This window comes from Chironomus tepperi, unplaced genomic scaffold, assembly GCF_022539635.2.
Source record: "Chironomus tepperi strain 1889 unplaced genomic scaffold, CSIRO-AGI_Ctep_v1 contig_356, whole genome shotgun sequence".
NCBI lineage: Eukaryota > Metazoa > Arthropoda > Insecta > Diptera > Chironomidae > Chironomus > Chironomus tepperi.
In genome coordinates, this window is record NW_027226478.1 from 1 (window position 1) to 23435 (window position 23435).

Genomic DNA, 23435 nt, shown 5'->3' on the forward strand with positions numbered 1-23435 from the left:
TAATACTGAGATTAATAAAGGTGTTTAAGGGTACAGAGGAATTGATTAGAATAAGTGAATCCTAAAAATATTATAGGCAGAGTTGGCAAGGCTGTTGGAGTTGGACTCAAAATGGGATCCAAAGTCACGCTACTGTCGGGACTCCACTATAATCGGATTAAGTGACTCATTAGCCTTACCGGTCCGATTCTTTAGTCCAATTACAGTGAAGTCCCGACTATACTGGAGTCGAACCAATGAGCCAGACTCCACTGGAGTCAGATCCTAAAGTGAAATCCTCTCAATTCTGCCTGCAGGTCTGCTTCACCTGCTAATCAATAGTCAGAGCTCGAAGTCGACTTTTTCATACAAAATCCGAGTTGATTTCGAGCTCTGACTATTGATTAGCGAATTGAGCAGACCTGCAAACAGAATTGACAGGATTCCATTTTGAGATATGACGTCTATCAAGTCTACCATCACACTTTTTAGGTTGATCAGGTCTTGTTTGCCGTTTCTTTCTGTCAGGAACCATATGTCGTGTGTAATTTTGGTCATGACTCACTATCAAGGTATGCCTTGGAGGATGAAAGATTAAGCAACACTGCTTTATAGCAGAGGGTTGACCACCTTTTATCCTTTATGGCACACCTTGTCGACAAGCCTTGACCGAAACCGCACACAACATACGGTCCATTGCATACTAGTATGTCGTGGCACACAGGTTGCTCACCACTGCTTTAGATTGTCTCCAGTGGTTGGCAATCTTTTTTAAGCTTCGATGTACCATTAGCCCTTGACTAGTTTTAGTACCGTGTCACACAGGTTGCCCACAACTGCTCTAAATTGAGACTTGGTTTTGCTGAATCTACCCAATGTCCTTGAGGATATTTTATGATTCTTAACTCAATATTCCTTCCATTTTTAGACTCAATAAGTTCCACAAAATGAACAGCGCCATCCTTACCATCCTCCTTCTATACATCACTACCATCCCCACATCAGTCATAGCAGGAACATCATACTGCTCATTCGAGCACACATCAAGATACCAAAGTGACTTAATAACTGATGAAATTACCGGCTACATGTGTAAATTAGATTTGGACGTCAAAGGTGATCGTGTTAATGATGTTGGCGGTGGACATCTCGAAGGTGAACGTGACACACTTGTGGACATTATTAAGGTACGGCCTGAATTTTACAGCTACTTAACGACATTCCCGAGCACATTCTGCAGTCGATTCAAGAATCTTGAGATAATTGACATGTGTCGTGCTGAAATATCCAAAATTGAGGAAGACGCACTTGACAATTGTAAGGATCTGAGGATTATCCAGTTCTACATGAATAAATTCGAGCAAGTTCCAGCCAATTTATTTGCTGAGACTAAAAAATTGCTAAAAATTTTCATAACTTTTAACTCGAACCTGAAAAGCCTGCCGGAAGGGCTGTTTACGGATCTTGTGGAACTAAAGCTGTTGGACCTGTCATACAATATGATTAATCATCTACCAAGTGGCATCTTTGATGGACTTGATAATCTTAAGGAACTTAACCTAGAAGGCAATAGCCTTACGGACATCGAAATTGGACTTTTTGATAAATTGGAGTTCCTGGAAGTGCTGAATATGAATGGAAATGGACTATTGGAACTAACATCGACCATCTTTAGTGGCTTGACAGGACTCAAAACTCTATTGCTAAAAAGTAATCAGCTCAGTGTCATCCATGCTGACTCATTTCCAAATCAGACTAATTTCGATACTGTTGACTTGACCAGGAACAAGATTGATGCAATTGAGGAATTGTTTGTTGACAATTGTGGGATTTCGACTCTCAAAATGAGCGGAAATGTCTGTGACAAAACCAGTTTAATTAAGAAAAAGGACATGAAGAAGAAGTTGACACGGTGCTTTAGAAATTATATTGAACAGAGTAAGTACATTGAGCATTAGGGGGTAGGCAAGTGTATAAGGATGTAGGTCGGATTCACCCCGGGGAAAGGAGAGGCTGTTGAACCTTAAACCCAAACCTTACCCCAACCCCAACCCAGATTCCAACCCAGACTCCAACTTAGACCATAACCAAGACCCCAACTTGGACCCCAACCCAGATCCCAGACCCCGACCAAAACCCAAACCCCAACCCAAACCCAAACCCAAACCCAAACCCAAACCCAAACCCAAACCCCAACCAAAACCCCGACCCAAACCCCAACCCCAACCCAGACCCCAACTTAGACCCCAATCTAAACCCCAACCTAAAACCCAACCCAAACCCCAACTTGGACTCCAAACTAGATTCCAACCCAGACCCCAACTTGGACCCTAACCCAAACCCCAACCCAGACTCCAACATACACCCCAGCCCAAACCCTAACCCAAACCCTAACCCAGATCCCAACTTAGACCCCAACCTAAACACCAACCCAGATTCCAACACAGATCTTTACCTAGACCCCAACATAGACCCCAACCCTTTACATTTACTCAAAAAGATCCCCAAAACAAGTGCCTACTTCCACCCTGTAGATCTACTTAACTGGACCATCCCAACCCAACTCATCTTCTTCATACTCCATGATCTACTCAGACCAGGACTCCTAACTCAGACGCCAACTCGCACTTCTTGGAATCTACTCAACATGACCCCCTTACCCAACCCGAACTCCCACCTTGTAGATCTTTTCAACAGAACACCCCAACCCAGCGCATACCCCTATCTTTTAAATCTATCTACTCAAATGAACCCCCAGCAAAGCTTTTAACCCCAATCCCTTAGATCAACCCAAAAGACACCAGTCTCCCAAACCCACAATCCAACCTCCCCCATCCCTTTTGGAATCTACTCAACAATAATCTCAAGCTTGTAATTTTACAACTATTCCAGACGGTGGCGATCATCCAATAACTCCCAAACCAACACGACCTCCAACAAAAGCAACAACACAAAGGGGATTAAGACCACGACCAACCACAACACAGTCTACAACGACGACCACCACTATGAAACCCCCAACACCAACTAAAAGTAACACAAAGAAGCAAAAACTTGAGCCTTTATATCAGGTAAGGATTTAGAATGAGTGTTGTCTGAGCTTGTTTGTTCAGTCAGTGGTGGACAACCTGTTGCTCATAAGACTTGGAGGTAAGCCTCTACTGAAACCGCATGCGGCGTACGGTTCATGGTGTTACCAACAGTTTTGAAGACCCACAGGTTGTCCACCACTGTCGATGGCAATAGTGTTTCATAGCATACAGTTTGCGCAGCACTGATTTAGACAATATTTTGAGGTTAAGCCAAAAACAGCATGTCTGATGATTATTACTAATTTTTAGCCATGTGGAGTTGCTAAAGTTGCTGGTCAACATGCTGCTGAAGGAACTGAGGTGGCTAATCCATGGTAAACTAACGGAATTTTTTTGAATTCTTATTAAAATTAAATTCTGAAATTTTTTAGGATTGCAGCAATAGTTCATAAAACTGAAGGATATTTCTGTGGTGGAACTCTGTATACAAAAAGATTGGTTGTGACTGGTAAGAATTTGAATTTACAAAATCCGTTAAAATTTGAATTTTAAAAAACCGTTAAAAATTGAATTTATAAAAACCGTTAAAATTTGAATTTTAAAAAAACCGTTAACATTTGAATTTACAAAATACGTTAAAATTTGAATTTACAAAAACCGTTAATATTTGAATTTCAAAAAACCGTTAGTATTTGAATTTTCAAAAATGATTAAAATTTGAATTTTACAAAATCCATTTAAATTTAAATTTTTGAAAACCGTTAAAATTTGAATTTTGAAAAACCGTTAAAATTTGAATTTCAGAAAACCGTTAAAATTTGAATTTTACAAAACCGTTAAAAATGTATATCCTCTTTCCAGCTGCACACTGTATCCGTAGCAAACACCAACCTGAAAAGAAGGCATCGGACCTGTCAGTTCACCTTGGTGTTCACAAGCTCGACAATCCAAACGAAACTGGAAGAAAGTCATACGCAGTCTTGAGCATTGATATCCATAATCAATTTAATCCACAAGAAGAAGATCTTGATGCAGACATTGCCGTACTGAAGCTAAGTGTAGATGTTGCCTTTAGTGACTGGATCCAGCCGGTCTGCATTGCCAAAATTATGGCACCCCTTAAGAACTTCCATGACGGCGTCGTCGTTGGATTTGGACGGACTGAAAAGTCAGGTCGACATTCAAATGTTCCTACAAAAGTGAGCATACCAATCCGAGATCGTGGTGACTGCTACAATGAATTTCCATCCCTGAAGAATATCGCAAGTCACAGGACATTTTGTGGTGGATATGCTGATGGTACTGGTGCATGCACGGGTGATAATGGCGGTGGATTGACTGTCGTACAGGATAATGTTCATTATTTGAGAGGAATTGTGTCTGCATCAATACATGGAACCGACTACGGATGTGATGTTCAATCTTATGCTATTTATACTGATGTAAAGAATTTTATTACTTATTTGAAAGGAATTCAATAAATTTTTATACTGTTCACCTTTTTACCCCATTTATCTTTTCGCCCCATGTGTGTTTTTACCCCAGGCGCCCTTTTTACCCCATGCGTCCTTTACCCCATGTGCCTTTTTACCCTATGCGCATTTTTACCCCATGTGCTTTTTTACCCCATGTCACTTTTTACCCCATGTGCCTTTTTACCCCATGTGTCTTTTTACCGCCATGTGCCTTTATACCCAATGTGTCTTTTTACCCCATGTGTCTTTTTACCCCATGTGCCTTTTTGCCCCATATGCCTTTTTACCCCTTGGTCCTTTTTACCCCCATTTGTCTTTATACCCCATGCGTCTTGTTACCCCATGTGCCTTTTTTCCTCCTTAAAGCTCTACTGAAACAGCACACAGCATACGGTTTATGTGCCGCGGCACACAGGTTGTCCAACACTGTCTTACTTTATGATTTGTGTCTACAATGAGCAAAATAGATGACGCCATACATAGTGTAGGGGAATTACATGTGTAGGAATGTTTGTCATGTACCCCTTACTTACTCCATCTTCTCTTATTTACTTGACTCAATTTTAATTGAGAATTAATCAAGTCATTTGTTGTTCTCAGTCTCAGTTTTGATTTGAATCTGAACAGTCGACACTATTGTGTATATGTTTTGGATTGAGGATTAAGGTAGGTAATTGAGATTGTGTGGGGATTGTTTGGTGTGTTTCTAAAGGATGTTGGGCTGATTATCGATCTAGAACAGGGCTGTTCAACCTGTGTGTCATGGGACGCTCTAATGCGTTGCCAAAACTGTTGGAAATGCAAAATGCAGCTTCAATTAAGTCTAAACAACCCAAGATATGCCACAAAAAATTAAAGGTTGTCCACCACTGAACAACAACAATGTTACGTCAGAGTACATCTTGGTGGTTAAGTCACGATCGAAGCCGATCATGGCATTTTGGATCCAAACAATTTTAACCGCATGCCAGAGTTGGTACGCAGGGTTGTTAAAAACAGAATCTGGTGTGTTTTGAAAATGTGTCACATCGAAAAATGTGTGGAAAATGTGTGAATTTTCACATTTATCCACACATCCACACATTTTTCCCTGTGCACACATACATGTACACATTCTATAAAACAGAATATGTTTTAACAACCCTGGTTGGTAGGACCGACTTTTTTTGAGTCAGACTTCCCTGGAGTTTGATTCCATTTGAGTACGACTGCAAGAGATCTGTCGTTACTCTATCGTGAGTCTAGTGTGCCGTGACATACAGTTTGAACAGCACTGGAATAATGAGAGAGTCTTTGTCATTATTTTGGAATATTTTGAATCAAGTTATCTGTTGTTTTGAGTGTCTTAATTTGAGTATTCAGGAAAGAGAGAGAGGACAAGGGGAAGAGAAGGGACAGGAGGGGGGAGAGAGAGAGAGGGAGAGAGGAAGAGGATGAGGATGAAGGGGTAAGGAAGGAGAGCGAGAGAGAGAGAGAGAGAGAGGAAGAGTGGGGATAAGGGGAAATAAGAGAGAATAAGAGAGAATGAGGGGTAATGAGGGGGAATAAGAGGTAATAAGGGGTAATGAGGGGGAATAAGGGGTAATAAGGGGTAATGAGGGGGAATAAGAGATAATAAGGGGTAATGAGGGCGAATGAGGGGTAATGAGGGGGAATGAGGGGAAATAAAGGAGGAACAGAGAGGAACAAAGGGGAACAGAGGGGAATTGAGAGAGGAAGAGGGGTAGACAGGTGAGAGAGGGGTAGAAGGAGGCATGAGGGAGGAGGAGGAGGTAAAAAAGGGAACAAAAAGGGTAAAGCTTCAAATTACTCAAATTCTTAGAGTTCATCAAACCAACATTAATTGACAAATACAACAGAATCTCAAAAATCCTCTCAATCTCTCCACTTCCATACACACCAACTCAGTTCAAATGTCATTAATATTAAGCCATATCAGCATCCTCAGTCTCACAAAATTGGGAATTCCCATATTAATCACATGTTTTTATTTATTTTTTTAGTAATCACAACACAAAAAATGCGACTAAAATTCACATTCCTGCTTCTATACATGATGTCTATCCACGACACATCAGTTTTGGCGGGAACAGCATACTGCACATTCGAGCATACATCAAGATACCAAAGTGACTTGATAACTGATGAAATTACCGGCTACATGTGTAAATTAGATTTGGACGTCAAAGGTGATCGTGTTAATGATGTTGGTGGTGGACATCCAGATGGTGAAAATGATAATCAAGTTGACATAATTAAGGTACTGCCTGAATTTTATACATACTTGACATCATATCCGAGGACATTTTGTAGTCGATTTAAGAAACTTGAGATAATTGACATGAGTGGAACTGAAATAGCCACAATTGAGGCTGATTCGCTGAGACAATGTAAGGATTTGAGAATTTTACAATTTTATAGCAATAAAATTGAGGAAATACCTGAAAAGTTGCTGGATGAGACAAAAAAGTTGCTGAAACTTTACATAACCTTCAATTTAATCACAACATTGCCTGAAAATCTACTAAATGGACTAAAGGAATTGAAGTTGTTGGACTTGTCCTACAATAAAATTGAAAGTCTGCCTGAAAATGTCTTCAATGGTCTGAACAGCCTCGAGGAACTCAACCTGGCCGCCAATGAACTCATCGATTTGGAACCAAACCTGTTCTCTGGACTGACCAAGTTAGCAAAGCTCAACCTGAACAGCAATAAGATTTCGGAGTTGGCAGTTGGACTGTTTAGTCCACTTGTTAATCTGAAGGAACTGTCACTAAAGAGCAACAACCTGACCATCATCCATGCTGATTCATTTCCACAGCAAGCCAATATCGACACAGTTGTCCTGTCCAAGAATAAGATTGACGCAATTGATGAATATTTTATTGACAATTGTGGGATTTCTAACCTCAAAATGGCTGGAAATGTCTGCGACAAGACAAGTTCGATTAAGAAGAAGGACATGCCGAAAAAGTTGAATATTTGCTACGAAAATTACAGAAATGCTGGTAAGTGTAGCCAGCAATCAACAGTTCTAAAATTTGATATAATTTATTCATTCCATTACAGCTGAAGGATCAAGTCCCGAAACTACAACGGAATCCACCACTACGACCACTAAGCCTAAACCAACCACAACAACGTCCACTACAACCATAACAACAACAAGGTCCACTACGATGCCTACTACGATGCCCACTACTAGGTCTACTACTAGGTCTACAACAAGATCCACAACAAGATCCACAACAAGATCCACAACAAGATCCACAACAAGATCCACAACATGGTCAACAAGAAGACGTACAACGACAAAAAGGATAGCGACTACTACAGAAAACACATCTTATGAATCAAACACCAATACACAATTACTTGAGCCTTGGATTGAGGTAATGTTGATACTTTGGATCTATTTCCTACTCCGACCTCCTAATCCGACCTCTTAATCCGACCTCCTAATCCGACCTCCTACTCCTACCTTCTAATCCGACCTCCAAATCCGACCTCTTACTCCGACTTCCTAATCCGACCTCCTAATCCGACCTCCTACTCCGACCTCCTAATCCGACCTCCTAATCCGACCTCCTAATCCGACCTCCTAATCCGACCTCCTAATCCGACCTCCTAATCCGACCTCCTAATCCAACCTCCTACTCCGACCTCATAATTCGACCTCCTAATCCGACCTCCTAATCCGACCTCCTAATCCGACCTTTTAATCCGACCTCCTACTCCGACCTCCTACTCCGACCTCCTACTCCGACCTCCTACTCCGACCTTCTAATCCGACCTCATAGTCCGACCTCCTACTCCGACCTCATAGTCCGACCTCCTACTCCGACCTCCTAAACCGACCTCCTACTCCGACCTCCTAATCCGACCTCCTAATCCGACCCCTTACTCCGACCATCTAATCCAAACTCTTTATTCGACTTCCTAATCCGACCTCCTACTCCGACTTCCTAATCCGACCTCCTACTCCGACCTCCTAAACCGATCATCTAATCCAAACTCTTTATTCGACTTCCTAATCCGACTTCCTAATCCGACCTCCTAATCCGACCTCCTACTCCGACCTCCTAATCCGATCTCCTACCTTTTACCCCCTTCCAGTCTGCCTAATATCAACAAAACCTTAAATTCTAACTTATTCATTGACTTTTAGGGATGCGGAATTGCAAGAGTTGCAGTGCAAAATATAATTGGAGGAACTGACGTTGAGAAAGGCACTTATCCGTGGTAAGTGGATAGAAGTTCGATACTTAAATAACAAACAATATTTTTTTTGTGGATTTTAGGATTGCAGCTTTGATTGACAAAAGTGGTACATATTTCTGTGGCGGAACTCTTGTATCCAAAAGAATGGTTGTTACTGGTTCGTACTTGAATTTTAAATTTTAAAAAGCCGTTAAAATTTCAAATTTTAAAAAACCGTTAAAATTTCAAATTCAAAAAAACCGTTAAAAACTTCAAAAAAATTTCAAAAAACCGTAAAAAATTTCAAAAATTCCAAAAAACCGTTAAAAATTTCAAATATCAAAAAATCGTTATAATTTTAAATTTTAAAAAGCCGTTAAAATTTCAAATTTTAAAAAACCGTTAAAATTTTAAATTCAAAAAAACCGTTAAAAATTTCAAATATCAAAAAATCGTTATAATTTTAAATTTTAAAAAGCCGTTAAAATTTCAAATTTTTAATAATCGTTAAAATTTCAAATTTTAAAAAGACGATAAAATTTCAAATTTTAAAAAACCGTTAAAATTTCAAATTTCAATTGATTTTAGCTGCGCACTGTGTTCACGGAAAAGGTTCAAACGTAAAGACACCAGGAGATTTCACAGTTGTGCTTGGAGCTCATCACCTTGACAATGAACTTGAGGTAGGAAGAAAGGTTCATTTAGTGTCTGACATACAAGTACATCCACACTGGAACCCAAATTTAAACAAATTCGACGCTGACTTCGCAATTTTAAAACTGAATGAAGAAGTTAAATTTGGCTCATGGATTCAACCAGTTTGCATACCCAGAAGAGTAGGGAAATTAAAAAGATTCAAATTTGGTGAAGTCGTTGGATTCGGACGGACTGAAAAATCCGATCAACATTCAAATGTTCCAATAAAGGCCAACACGCCCATCCATAGTTCTGATGACTGCTACAACGAATTTCCAAAACTTATGATTATCGCAAGTCACAGGACATTTTGTGGTGGTTTTGCCAATGGTACTGGCTCATGCACGGGTGATAGTGGCGGTGGATTGACAATCATAGATGATGATGTTCATTATTTGAGAGGAATTGTGTCTGCATCACTTCAAGGAACCGAATACGGATGTGATGTTCAATCTTATGCTATTTTTACTGATATGCGATTCTATTATGATTTGATCAGAAAATCTTAAAATAAAATCATGTTGAAATTCCAGACTTGGCCGAGTTATTACTTACAAATTTACCTTACCCTTACCTACTTACCCTACCCTGACATACTATACCCTTGACATACCTTACCTTATCCTGACCCACCCTACCCTGACATACCCTACTCTACCCAGATCAACCTACCCTGACCTACTGAACCCTGTCTTACTCTACTCTTACTTACCCTACCTTAACGTATACTATCCTGATCTGACCCACCCTACCCTGACCTACTTTACCCTGTTCTGCCCTACCCTAACTTACTTTGACCTACCCTGACCTACGCTACCCTATCCCACACTACCCTGACACGCCCTTCACTGATATACCCTACCCTACCCAAATCAACCTTCCTACCCTATTCTGACCTACTATATTCAATCTTCTTTACTCTGATCTGCCCAACCCTACTCTACTCTGACCTCCCCTGTCCGACTCTACCCTATCCTATCCTGTCCAACCCTGTCCTACCCTACCCTGATCTACCCTACCTTGATGTACCCTACCTTGATGTATCCTATACTGACCTACTCTACCTTGACCTACCGTACCCTGATCAATCTTCTTTGACCAACCCTACTCTAACCTACCTTATCCTGACCTTCCTTACGCTGTTTTTCCGTACCCTACCCTGAGGTAGGCTACCTCATTCTAGGTAAACTTACAATACCCCTACCTTAGCTCTATGCTATCTAGGGTAGGCTAGGTGGGATAAAGCAGCCTAATATATCTACGATGAGGTGGAGTAGCTCAAGGCTGGGACAAAAGTACTGGGTAGTGTTCACGCTAGGATAGTTCTTCGTACCTGTGTGTTGTATGGTATCTAAGGTAGGGTTAAGCAACCGTCCCCTGGGGTTATGGTGAAGGTCTAAAAAGCATCACGAAATTTCCGAACATCCCTATAGATCTGTATGATGTCCAGTCCAAGGAAAATACTCAATTAGAACACATGTCCCAACTCTGAGACTATCCTTATCAATGTCAATACATATAGCAGTGCCTAATTTCCACTATACAATCTCAATTCACATAGTAAACATCAATCACATGTGCACATCCATCTCAGAGAGTCAAAAATTTAAATTTGATGTTCCTTTTGTTCCTCTCAGAGCAATTGAGGTCTTTTTTTTGTAGTCAATTCCAATCACAATTTAGTCTCAATTTTCTCTTCATATAGATTGGTTGTGAAATCGTTTGACTGTCTTGCCTTATCATCCTGATTTATTATTTAGTAAAAAAAAAGGTAAATGATTCATAGTTCATTAAAAAGGTGATCAGTTCACGTCTGTGTATTATGTACAAAATTATCAAGTTCTACAATTGTCTTCAAATTATTGTGTATTACACTTTTGTGCTGTATTAACCCAATGTAGGATGAATCATGCATTTGTTGAATCATTTTCAACTTGTTCCTTATCATTGATACATCCCTGTCGTTCCCCTATGACCTTCTCTCTGTTTCTCTTCTCTGTTCCTCCTCTGTGTTCCGAACGTCTTGTTCCGACCGTCTTGTTCCGACTGTCTTGTTCCGACAGTCTTGTTCCGACCATCTTGTTCCAACCGTCCTGTTCCGACTGTCTTGTTCCGACAGTCTTGTTCCGACCGTCTTGTTCCGACCGTCTTGTTCCGACCGTCTTGTTCCGACCGTCTGTTCCACTCGTCTGTTCCGACCGTCTTGTTCCGACCGTCTTGTTCCGACCGTCCTTTTCCGACCGTCCTGTTCCGACCGTCCTGTTCCGACCGTCCTGTTCCGACCGTCCTGTTCCGACCATCTTGTTCCGACCGTTTGTTCTGCTCGTCTGTTCCGACCATCTTGTTCCGCTCGTCTGTTCCGCTCGTCTGTTCCGACCGTCTTGTTCTGAACGTCTTGTTCCGCTCGTATTGTTCCGACCATCTTGTTCCGACCGTCCTGTTCCGACCGTCTTGTTCCGACCGTCTGTTCCGCTCGTATTGTTCCGCTCGTCTGTTCCGACCGTCCTGTTCCGACCGTCTCTGTTCCGACCGTCTCTGTTCCGACCGTCTCTGTTCCGACCGAATTTAACAATTATCCTTAATTTTAGGTTCATCCGCACCTTAAGCTAAGCCATGGCTAAGCTTCTACTTCTATCCCTCCTCATGATATCCTTCGGATCATCAGTTTTTGCGGGAACAGCATACTGCACATTCGAGCATACATCAAGATACCAAAGTGACTTGATAACTGATGAAATTACCGGCTACATGTGTAAATTAGATTTGGACATAAAAGGTGATCGTGTTAATGATGTTGGCGGTGGACATCCAGATGGTGAAAATGACAATCAAGTTGACATTATTAAGGTACTGCCTGAATTTTATACATACTTGACATCATATCCGAGGACATTTTGTAGTCGATTTAAGAAACTTGAGATAATTGACATGAGTGGAACTGAAATAGCCACAATTGAGGCTGATTCGCTGAGACAATGTAAGGATTTGAGGATTTTACAATTTTATAGCAATAAAATTGAGGAAATACCTGAAATGTTGCTGGATGAGACGAAAAAGTTGCTCAAACTTTACATAACCTTCAATTTAATCACAACATTGCCTGAAAATCTACTTAATGGACTAAAGGAATTAAAGTTGTTGGACTTGTCCTACAATAAAATTGAAAGTCTGTCTGAAAATGTCTTCAAAGGTCTGCGCAACCTCGAGGAACTCAACCTGGAAGCAAATCAATTAAACACACTAGATCCAGTCCTGTTTGAAGATCTTGAAAATTTAAAGAAGCTCAACCTCAACAACAATGGAATATCGGAACTGGCAGTTGTACTGTTTAGTCCACTTGTTAATCTGAAGGAACTGTCACTAAAGAGCAACAACTTGACCATCATCCATGCTGACTCATTTCCACAGCAAGCCAATATCGACACAGTTGTTCTGTCCAAGAATAAGATTGATGCCATTGATGAATATTTTATCGACAATTGTGGGATTTCTAACCTCAAAATGGCTGGAAATGTCTGCGACAGAACTACTTTGATTAAGAAAAAGGACATGAAGAAGAAGTTGAAGGCATGCTTTGATGAATACATCGGTAAGTTCTATATAAGTATGAGGAGTCTGGACTCGATTGGAGTCACCCGACTCCCCAAGTCCAACCAACCCTGTTTAATGAGTTCCCTTCTTTTTTTAGTACAAACTGAGCCAACCACCACAACGACAACTACTACAATGAAGCCTACAACAACGAAGCGAACAACTACGACGAAGCGGACAACCACGACGAAGCCTAGGACTACAACTACCAAGCGAACTACGACCACAACCACAACAATGCCAACGACAACGACTACTACTACGACACCAACTACGACTACGACTACGACTACAGCGAGACCAACAACAGCACAATCCAAAACCGGAATTCTAGCTTCCAATGAGGTAATCCTACTACTACAAATACAGTATTTATTACAACAGGGGTTGGGTGTGGGTCCAGGTCAGTGGGGGGATACCACACCTTGATTGCAAACCTCGATCGAAACCGCACACGGCATACGGTTCATGACATTTCCATAAACACTGGTCAGGGCTAACAAGTTGTCCATAAGTGGCCCAGGTAATTTGGGTGGTCGATGGGATATAGGTTGAACCTTCAAAATCTCTTATTTACGTCTCTGGAGTCGATTGCTTAGCAAATTAGAGATGTTACTAAGCAGGGATATATTCAGGAATAAACGGTGACCCTTCCTGCCCTTGGTTGACTCGAGGAACTTCTCTTTCTGTCCAATATTCCTTAATTTCTAGGGTTTTTTGGAATAAAACTCCTTAAATCCACCAAAAACCCAAATTCCTTACATAACAACGCATCCTCACCAACCCCTGACTCAATAAGCTTCTAGCAGCGCCCCTGAATTTTCCAAATCATTTGACTTCCGTCTAACCTTAAATATTTTTAAACCAACAGCCATGCGGAGTATCAAAAGTTGGAATACCTAATGTTGTTAATGGAGAGGTGATTGTTCACGGTACCCATCCATGGTAAGAAGTTGTGCATTTGACTATGATCAGATAATATTACATTATTAATCTTAGGATTGCAGCCATCTTTCATGATGAGAAATATTTTTGCGGTGGAACACTTGTGACTAACAAAAAGGTTGTTTCTGGTGAGTATTGGATGTCGGGTGGATGATGGGGTGATATGTGGCTCTGTGTCCTTCGGGGATGCCTTACCTTGCATGACGTGGTGCATCATCATGACACGGTGCATCATCATGACACGGTGCATCATCATGACACGGTGCATCATCATGACACGGTGCATCATCATGACACGGTGCATCATCATGACACGGTGCATCATCATGACACGGTGCATCATCATGACACGGTGCATCATCATGACACGGTGCATCATCATGACACGGTGCATCATCATGACACGGTGCATCATCATGACACGGTGCATCATCATGACACGGTGCATCATGGCATGGCATGGTGCAGCATGGCATGGCATGGTGCAGCATGGCATGATGTGTCATGATGCGATACAGCATTGTGCAGTCCAACTTAATTATTTCGTTTTAGCTGCTCACTGCTATTACGGAAAGGAATTGATTACGAAGCGTGCGGAGGATATTACGGTTATTTTGGGAGCTCAGCAACTCAACAAAGTACATGAAGTTGGACAATTTATTTCTGGAGTCGATAAAATTTATATCCATGCAGATTGGAAACCAGAAAGAGAAAAATATGATGCGGACATAGCTGTATTGATATTAGCACAAGAGGTCGAATTTAGTCCTTATATTCAGCCTGCATGTTTGGCAAAAAAAAATAATGATTTAAAAAAATTAAATGATGGAATCATTGTTGGATTTGGAAAGAGTGAATCGTCAGCATCCCATGAAAATGAGCCAAGGAAAGCAACTACACCAATTGTAAAAACTGTTGACTGTTTACAGAAATTTCCGGATCTCGGCAATGTTGCTGATTATAAAACATTTTGTGGTGGTTTTGCTAATGGAACTGGCGCATGTACAGGTGATAGTGGCGGTGGATTGACTGTGGTTAACGCAGATCGACATTTTCTTCGTGGCGTCGTGTCAGCATCGCTTTATTCTAAGAAATATGGATGCAATGTTGATGCTTATTCTATTTTTACTGATATTCGATTTTTTTTGACATTTATAAATGATTCTGAATAAAAAATCGATTTTTTATAAAATGGCATGTAAATATGTGTTTAATTGGTGACCGAATTAAGACGAATAAAAACGAACTGAGACGAACAAACCCGAACTGAGACGAACAAACCCGAATAAAGACGAATAAAAACGAACTGAGACAAACAAACCCGAACTGAGACGAACAAACCCGAATAAAGACGAATAAAAACGAACTGAGACGAACAAACCCGAACTGAGACGAACAAACCCGAATAAAGACTAATAAAAACGAACTGAGACGAACAAACCCGAATAAAGACGAATAAAAACGAACTGAGACGGACAAACCCGAATAAAGACGAATAAAAATGAACTGAGACAAACAAACCCGAACTGAGATGAACAAACCCGAATAAAGACGAATAAAAACGAACTGAGACGAACAAACCCGAATTAAGACGAATAAAAACGAACTAAGGCGAATAAAAACGAACTAAGGCGAACAAACCCGAACTAAGACAAACAAACCCGAACTGAGACGAACAAACCCGAATTAAGACGAATAAAAACGAACTAAGGCGAATAAAAACGAACTAAGGCGAACAAACCCGAACTGAGACGAACAAACCCGAATAAAGACGAACAAAAACGAACTGAGACCAACCGAAAAGAGCAAAGTCAAATTGAGGGGAAATGATGCTCATTTTTATTCTTCACTCATCTTTATATTCTCACAGACTTTTCACTCATCTTAATCTTCATCTTCTTCCCCAATATTCTTACTATAAAAAAAATAATTTTTTTGTTTAGTCTTTATTCGCTCTTTGATCAAATTGGTTGCAATAATCATCGGATTACTAAAGTCGGGGTAAGTTTATTGCTAAAGCTTCACCTATATTGGGGTAAACATATTACTTTTGTGCATCAAAAAATAATACATTTTCGGACCTGACCTCAAATTGACATTTTAAATGTCTCAAATAATAACTTTTATTAACAAATTCAACACAAAATTGAGTCACGAGTAATTCCTGATAAGGTATTATCAATTTTTAAAGTATATTTGATGTTTTGGTCTAATTGTGCCTCTATATGGAGGTGAGTCAAGTGATCTTTGACTTGATATTTACCTAATGGACAACCGGCGGACTGGACATCTCAGGTGATCAATTTTGTCACCTTTTTTGGTCATTTGTCACCTAAGTTGTCCATCCTTCCAGAGGAAAAAGACCACGTCAGGTGGGGAAATTTTGTATTACTTTTTATGTATGAATCGGTGTATTGACATCAGTGACCTAAATGATAGAGCGTTCTCTATCACGTAAAGTTATCAGCTATTAGGTCCAGTAGTGGTCGTGCTACCACTTTAATTGCAAAGTTTAGTATATCCTCAAAGGTATTACCTTGATGATTTTTTTAACAGGAACCGGTTTTTCCTGTGGTGGTACAGTACGGTATAGGTACACTATTAGCATAATTCCGTACCACCGGTGGATCAATGGTTCACCATGAAGTATTATTACTGTGCTACCGTAGACATTGTACTGTACCAATCTGGGTTAACGTCCAATTTTAAAACACATATCACATGTCAGCTAGTCGATCCAAAAATCTGAGAACACCCTGGTGTGATTATGTCATGGATGTCAGGCCTTCCTGAAGTCACGGTCTAGACAAAATTTCAAAATTCCAGGGTCTTCCAGGGTAGATTCTCTGACTTGTTGTCGGTTTCGGTATTAGCCCGCAACTTCAGGATTTCGGAAAAACTGCCCGCGTTGTCTTGGTATCGGTCTCGACATTGGGAATCCTTTGGTCTATCTAATCTAAAACTGACATAAAGGTACAGTTTCGTCCACCAAGAGTCACATCGATTAACAGATATGTTCTACTCGGTTTTACATCAAGTATATTACAATATGCATAACGTGATGATTTCAGGATCATTTTATAAAAATCAAATTTGTAAGGTAGCATAGAGCTGCTCTTGCTTCAATTTTACCTGCTCTACTTCATGTTCTTGACCCGTTTCTTAATCCAGAGTTGGCAATTGGATGACGGCAGTCAGCGAAAGTCAGCCAAATGGCAACACCCATCTGTGGTAGGTGTCAACGACTTCTGTCGATGGTAGCTGGCCTGCTATTGGTTGATGTTGTTATCTGTGTAAACGGCAGTCATCTGGCGGTCGATTGCTGCTGATTGCTACTAATAGATGACAGCCAGTTGCCAACTCTGCCTTAATCCAACATTCCCCAAATCTCCAATGTCTTACCAATAACAATTCCTCTAACCACATTCTATATCCTGCACTATTTCAGACACAACTATCCATCCAATCAATGGCTTCTTGGCGCTACCTAATCACAATTCTATGCCTGACATCATGTCTCCAACTCCATATTGAAGCTAGCGATGCACACTGTGATTATGTCCTTACAAACAGCTATACAAATGATCTCATAATTGACACCATGGCTGGCTACCTGTGTACATTGGAACCAGTCGGAAATGCCGATCGTATTGACAACATTAATGGCTATCATGACAATGGCAATAAGAACAGCGACGTGTCCATCATTGAATTTTCAAAAAAATCCGATAAAATTTTAACAACATTTACGGACATAATATGCAATGAATTTAGTAATTTGGAAGTGATTGTCATGCCTAAAGCACATATTCAGACCATCGACGACAATTCACTCGAAAATTGTCAAAATTTAAAAATTTTACAATTTTACAACAACAAAATTATGGATATACCGGATAATTTACTAAAAAATGTCAAAAAATTACAAAAATTTTACATTTCATTCAACTTTATTGAGGAATTGCCGGTAAATTTGTTGTCGGAACTGTCTAAACTTGAAATATTGGATTTATCATACAACAAGCTGAGTGTCCTACCCGGTGACATATTTCAGGACCTAACAGCACTTAAGGAACTTAATCTCGAGGACAATAAAGTCGGAATGCTTATGCCAAATTTATTTAAAAATTTAAAAAATTTAGAAAAGCTTAACATAGCCAGCATGTCAATTACGGACCTGCCCATGTCAATCTTTACAAATCTACACAATCTAAAGGAACTACAGCTTCAAAGTAATCAGTTGACAGTCCTTCATGCTGAGTCATTTCCAAATAAAGCTGACTTTGAGTTCATCAATCTGTCTAAGAACAAGATCGTGGCTGTCGATGAGGATCTTGTCAATAATTGTGATATAAAGAGGATGAAAATGTCTAAGAATGTTTGTAGTAAGGCGGCAACTGTCCACAAGAGGGATTTAAAGAAAATGCTGAAAAAATGCTTTGATGGCTACAATGATCTGTATCGAGGTGGGACCACTGATGAGCTGACAACGACAGCTACTGAGACTACGACGACTATAACACCTACCCCAGCACCTACCCCAGAACCTACCCCAGCACCTACCCCAATACCTACCCTAGCACCTACCCTAGCACCTACCCAAGCACCTACCCCAGCACCTACCCAAGCACCTACCCCAGCACCTACCCCAGAACCTACCCCAGCACCTACCCCAGCACCTACCCCAGCACCTACCCCAGCACCTACCCCAGAACCTACCCCAGCACCTACCCAAACACCTACCGCAGCACCTACCCAAGCACCTACCCCAGCTGTTCCAATCATCACTCAGATTCCTCAAAAGACTGATACATCCCCAATGTCTAGTTCAATTCCTGTGACAGCACAATCAGATAATCTTGTCAAACTTCAAGCTGTCTATGAGGTAAGTGAAGATGCTTAGAAACTAGTGTATCGGGTAGAAACCCAATGCGGATATATTCACACCGTTCCATAAAAAGTCTCGCGGGTAGGCCAAGCTTCGCTTGGCAAATGTTTGAGGGATCAAGCTCCAGCGGGTAGGCCAAGCTTCGCTTGGTAAATGTTTGAGGAATCAGGCTCCAGCGGATAGGCCAAGCTTCGCTTGGCAAATGTTTGAGGAATCAAGCTCCAGCGGGTAGCCCAAGCTTCGCTTGGTAAATGTTTGAGGAATCAGGCTCCAGCGGATAGGCCAAGCTTCGCTTGGTAAATGTTTGAGGAATCAGGCTCCAGCGGGTAGGCCAAGCTTCGCTTGGCAAATGTTTGAGGGATCAAGCTCCAGCGGGTAGCCCAAGCTTCGCTTGGTAAATGTTTGAGGAATCAGGCTCCAGCGGATAGGCCAAGCTTCGCTTGGCAAATGTTTGAGGAATCAAGCTCCAGCGGGTAGCCCAAGCTTCGCTTGGTAAATGTTTGAGGAATCAGGCTCCAGCGGATAGGCCAAGCTTCGCTTGGTAAATGCTTGAGGAATCAAGCTCCAGCAGGTAGGCCAAGCTTCGCTTGGCAAATGTTTGAGGAATCAAGCTCCAGCGGGTAGGCCAAGCTTCGCTTGGCAAATGTTTGAGGAATCAAGCTCCAGCGGGTAGGCCAAGCTTCGCTTGGCAAATGTTTGAGGAATCAAGCTCCAGCGGGTAGGCCAAGCTTCGCTTGGCAAATGTTTGAGGAATCAAGCTCCAGCAGGTAGGCCAAGCGTTGCTTGGCACATGTTTCAGGGATCAGGCTCCATGTTCAAGCTCCTTGATAGGCCAAGCTTCGCTTGGCAAATGTTTGAGGAATCAAGCTCCAGCGGGTAGGCCAAGCTTCGCTTGGCAAATGTTTGAGGAATCAAGCTCCAGCGGGTAGGCCAAGCTTCGCTTGGCAAATGTTTGAGGAATCAAGCTCCAGCGGGTAGGCCAAGCTTCGCTTGGCAAATGCTTGAGGAATCAAGCTCCAGCGGGTAGGCCAAGCTTCGCTTGGCAAATGTTTGAGGAATCAAGCTCCAGCGGGTAGGCCAAGCTTCGCTTGGTAAATGTTTGAGGAATCAGGCTCCAGCGGATAGGCCAAGCTTCGCTTGGCAAATGTTTGAGGAATCAAGCTCCAGCGGGTAGCCCAAGCTTCGCTTGGTAAATGTTTGAGGAATCAGGCTCCAGCGGATAGGCCAAGCTTCGCTTGGTAAATGTTTGAGGAATCAGGCTCCAGCGGGTAGGCCAAGCTTCGCTTGGCAAATGTTTGAGGGATCAAGCTCCAGCGGGTAGCCCAAGCTTCGCTTGGTAAATGTTTGAGGAATCAGGCTCCAGCGGATAGGCCAAGCTTCGCTTGGCAAATGTTTGAGGAATCAAGCTCCAGCGGGTAGCCCAAGCTTCGCTTGGTAAATGTTTGAGGAATCAGGCTCCAGCGGATAGGCCAAGCTTCGCTTGGTAAATGCTTGAGGAATCAAGCTCCAGCGGGTAGGCCAAGCTTCGCTTGGCAAATGTTTGAGGAATCAAGCTCCAGCGGGTAGGCCAAGCTTCGCTTGGCAAATGTTTGAGGAATCAAGCTCCAGCGGGTGGGCCAAGCTTCGCTTGGCAAATGTTTGAGGAATCAAGCTCCAGCGGGTAGGCCAAGCTTCGCTTGGCAAATGTTTGAGGAATCAGGCTCCAGCGGATAGGCCAAGCTTCGCTTGGCAAATGTTTGAGGAATCAAGCTCCAGCGGGTAGGCCAAGCTTCGCTTGGCAAATGTTTGAGGAATCAAGCTCCAGCGGGTAGGCCAAGCTTCGCTTGGCAAATGTTTGAGGAATCAAGCTCCAGCGGGTAGGCCAAGCTTCGCTTGGCAAATGTTTGAGGAATCAAGCTCTAGCGGGTAGGCAAAGCTTCGCTTGGCAAATGTTTGAGGAATCAAGCTCCAGCGGGTAGGCCAAGCTTCGCTTGGCAAATGTTTGAGGAATCAAGCTCCAGCAGGTAGGCCAAGCTTCGCTTGGCAAATGTTTGAGGAATCAGGCTCCAGCGGATAGGCCAAGCTTCGCTTGGCAATTGTTCGAGGAGTCAAGCTCCAGGTAGGCTGCTTCGCTTGGCAAATGTTTGAGGAATCAAGCTCCAGCGGGTAGGCTGCTTCGCTTGGCAAATGTTTGAGGAATCAAGCTCCAGCGGGTAGGCCAAGCTTCGCTTGGCAAATGTTTGAGGAATCAAGCTCCAGCGGGTAGGCCAAGCTTCGCTTGGCAAATGTTTGAGGAATCAGGCTTCAGCGGATAGGCCAAGCTTCGCTTGGCAAATGTTTGAGAAGTCAATTTTCGTACAATGTTCAAAGTTTTAAAAATCGTAATAACCATTGGTTTTGAAATTTTGTATGAAACGAAAGTTTTTTGCTTTTTCGGAAGCAACGGCTGTTCCTGCCATGCCCAAAATCTAATCAGTTCTTCCTTGGAATAACACCGATCAAATGCAAAAAACTAGAAGTCTCTACGATGTCTCGTTTTTGAGTTATCGTGTACATTAACTTGCTTGCATGCTTGCTTGCTTACAGAAAGCGAATTTTTCGATTTTCTCAGCAATGCCTCAACCAATTTAAAATCTGTTTTTTGATTATGATGTGAAATTCCAGGCACAAACTTATTCCAATAGAACGCAACTTGTCATTATGCTTAGTTTTGCTCGAAAATCCAAAAAACTGGTTTTCCAATCTGAACAAATTCAATTCATTCACACGTGAAAACGGTGTGAATATAAAAATAACATTTTTGAATGATGGACAATCCATCATATGTTGGCTATTGGATGTCCATCAATGAGCTATTCAGATTCAGAGCATCACAAGGGTTATTTGTGGCTCATGATTCAAATTCCTTCCAAATTCCCTAAACAGAAGTGCCTGGGCACAGAAGGGTTTCCTTGATTTTGACAATTATTTGGGGTCATGGGTCGGCATCTCGGGTAGTAGCACGGTACTGGTAATGGTAAAATGGTACACCTAGTGTAAAATATACCATTGATGCACCCAGGGTTGTTAAAACATATTCTGTCGTACAGAATGTGCAGACATAGGTCACATGTTTCATATGCGCACAGGGTAAAATGTGTGAATTTTCACAAAATTCAAATCACACCAGATTGTATTTTTAAAAACCCTGGATGCACCAATGCTGTACAATCGTACGGACTATACATCGTGGTCAATATTGCATCATTGCTACTCCATTGATCCGAGACACTTTACAATACACCTGGTGTACCATTATGCTTTACCAGTGGTGTATCTAGATCATACCGTACTAATCACAAAAGAAATCACCCCGTGTGCCTTAAAATTCATCGAATTCTCGGTCTTAACATCCAATATTGAGTAGCCCCAAGTCTCAGGTGTGCCACAATGTCATATCCTAGGCTTTGAACAGCCAAATTGTCCATCACTGTTTGCAAAAAGGATTCTTCCAAGAACCACTTGCCTGCACTACCTGAATCTTAGATCCACAGGGCTACAGTTGTAACCTGTCCTCTACAGTCCATCCTAACCTGCTGGGCCACATATTCTGTCTTCTTACATGAACCAAACTATTTAAATTAATTATTTTTTTAATCAACAGCCATGTGGAGTACCAAAAGTTGGAGTTCCAAATATGATCGGAAGTGATGTAATATCACCTAATACTCATCCATGGTAATTACATCATGTTTACCTTAACCTTCAAATTGCTAACAATTAAATATTTTAATTTTAGGATTGCAGCACTGATTTACAATGATCAATATTTTTGTGGTGGGACACTTGTGACAAATAGGAAGGTTGTGACTGGTAAGGATTTACTAGTTTTGTATTGTAGACTAGGTGTAGGTTAGGTGTAGGTTAGGTGTAGGTTATGTCTCGCTGAACACAGCTTGTACAGCACTGCTTTAACACATATCCTCTTTTATTCCAGCTGCTCACTGTATTCTGGCTAAAGACCAACCAGAAAAGAAACCCGACGATATGTGGGTCATCTTAGGTGCCCATAATCTTGACAGATTGAATGAAGTTGGCAGAGTAACTGTTGGTGTCCAATCAATTACGGTACATAAAAAATGGAATCCATCATTAGAGAAGTTCAATGCAGACATTGCTGTATTAGTTCTGAGTGAGGATATTGAGTTTAGTAATCATATTCAACCAGTTTGCATGACGAGAGATATAAATGCATTGTTGACATATATGGACGGAATTGTTGTTGGATTTGGTAAAAGTGAGCATTCAAAGACTCATGACAATGTTCCGAGAAAAGCTAATACACCGATCAGAACCGATGAAGATTGCTTTAAGGCATTTCCAATTTTAAGAGAAATTAAAGCTTATACCTCATTTTGTGGTGGATTTGCAAATGGAACTGGTACATGCACTGGTGATAGCGGTGGTGGATTGACTGTTGTAAGTGATGGAAGACATTTCCTTCGTGGTGTAGTTTCATCTTCACTTTATGGCGACAAATATGGATGTGATGTGAATTCTTATGCTTTATTCACTAACATGCGCCACTTTGTAGGCTTTGTTAACAATGTTAATGTTAATTGATCTAAATAAACTACTTAATAAAGTTTGTGATCTACACATTAAATGAAG

The 23435-nt window shown here is 41.4% G+C and overlaps 2 protein-coding genes across 2 annotated transcripts; both read left to right on the top strand.

Annotated features, from left to right (window-relative positions):
- The first annotated feature begins 913 nt into the window (after nt 1-913).
- On the top strand, nt 914-4516 carry LOC139094796 (coagulation factor X-like). Its single transcript, XM_070645973.1, has 5 exons — nt 914-1917; nt 2872-3050; nt 3321-3385; nt 3443-3519; nt 3873-4516. Exons 1-5 carry the CDS (start codon nt 927-929, stop codon nt 4490-4492), a joined length of 1932 nt encoding a protein of 643 aa, XP_070502074.1. The 5' UTR covers nt 914-926; the 3' UTR covers nt 4493-4516.
- A 575-nt stretch (nt 4517-5091) lies between these two features.
- Nucleotides 5092-23430, top strand: LOC139094791 (uncharacterized). Its single transcript, XM_070645969.1, has 16 exons — nt 5092-5152; nt 6490-7494; nt 7556-7878; nt 8655-8728; nt 8788-8864; nt 9275-9880; nt 11994-12971; nt 13071-13318; nt 13845-13918; nt 13973-14046; nt 14471-15089; nt 15862-15919; nt 17367-18803; nt 22429-22502; nt 22564-22637; nt 22762-23430. Exons 2-16 carry the CDS (start codon nt 6507-6509, stop codon nt 23385-23387), a joined length of 6330 nt encoding a protein of 2109 aa, XP_070502070.1. The 5' UTR covers nt 5092-5152; nt 6490-6506; the 3' UTR covers nt 23388-23430.
- Nucleotides 23431-23435: the final 5 nt, after the last annotated feature.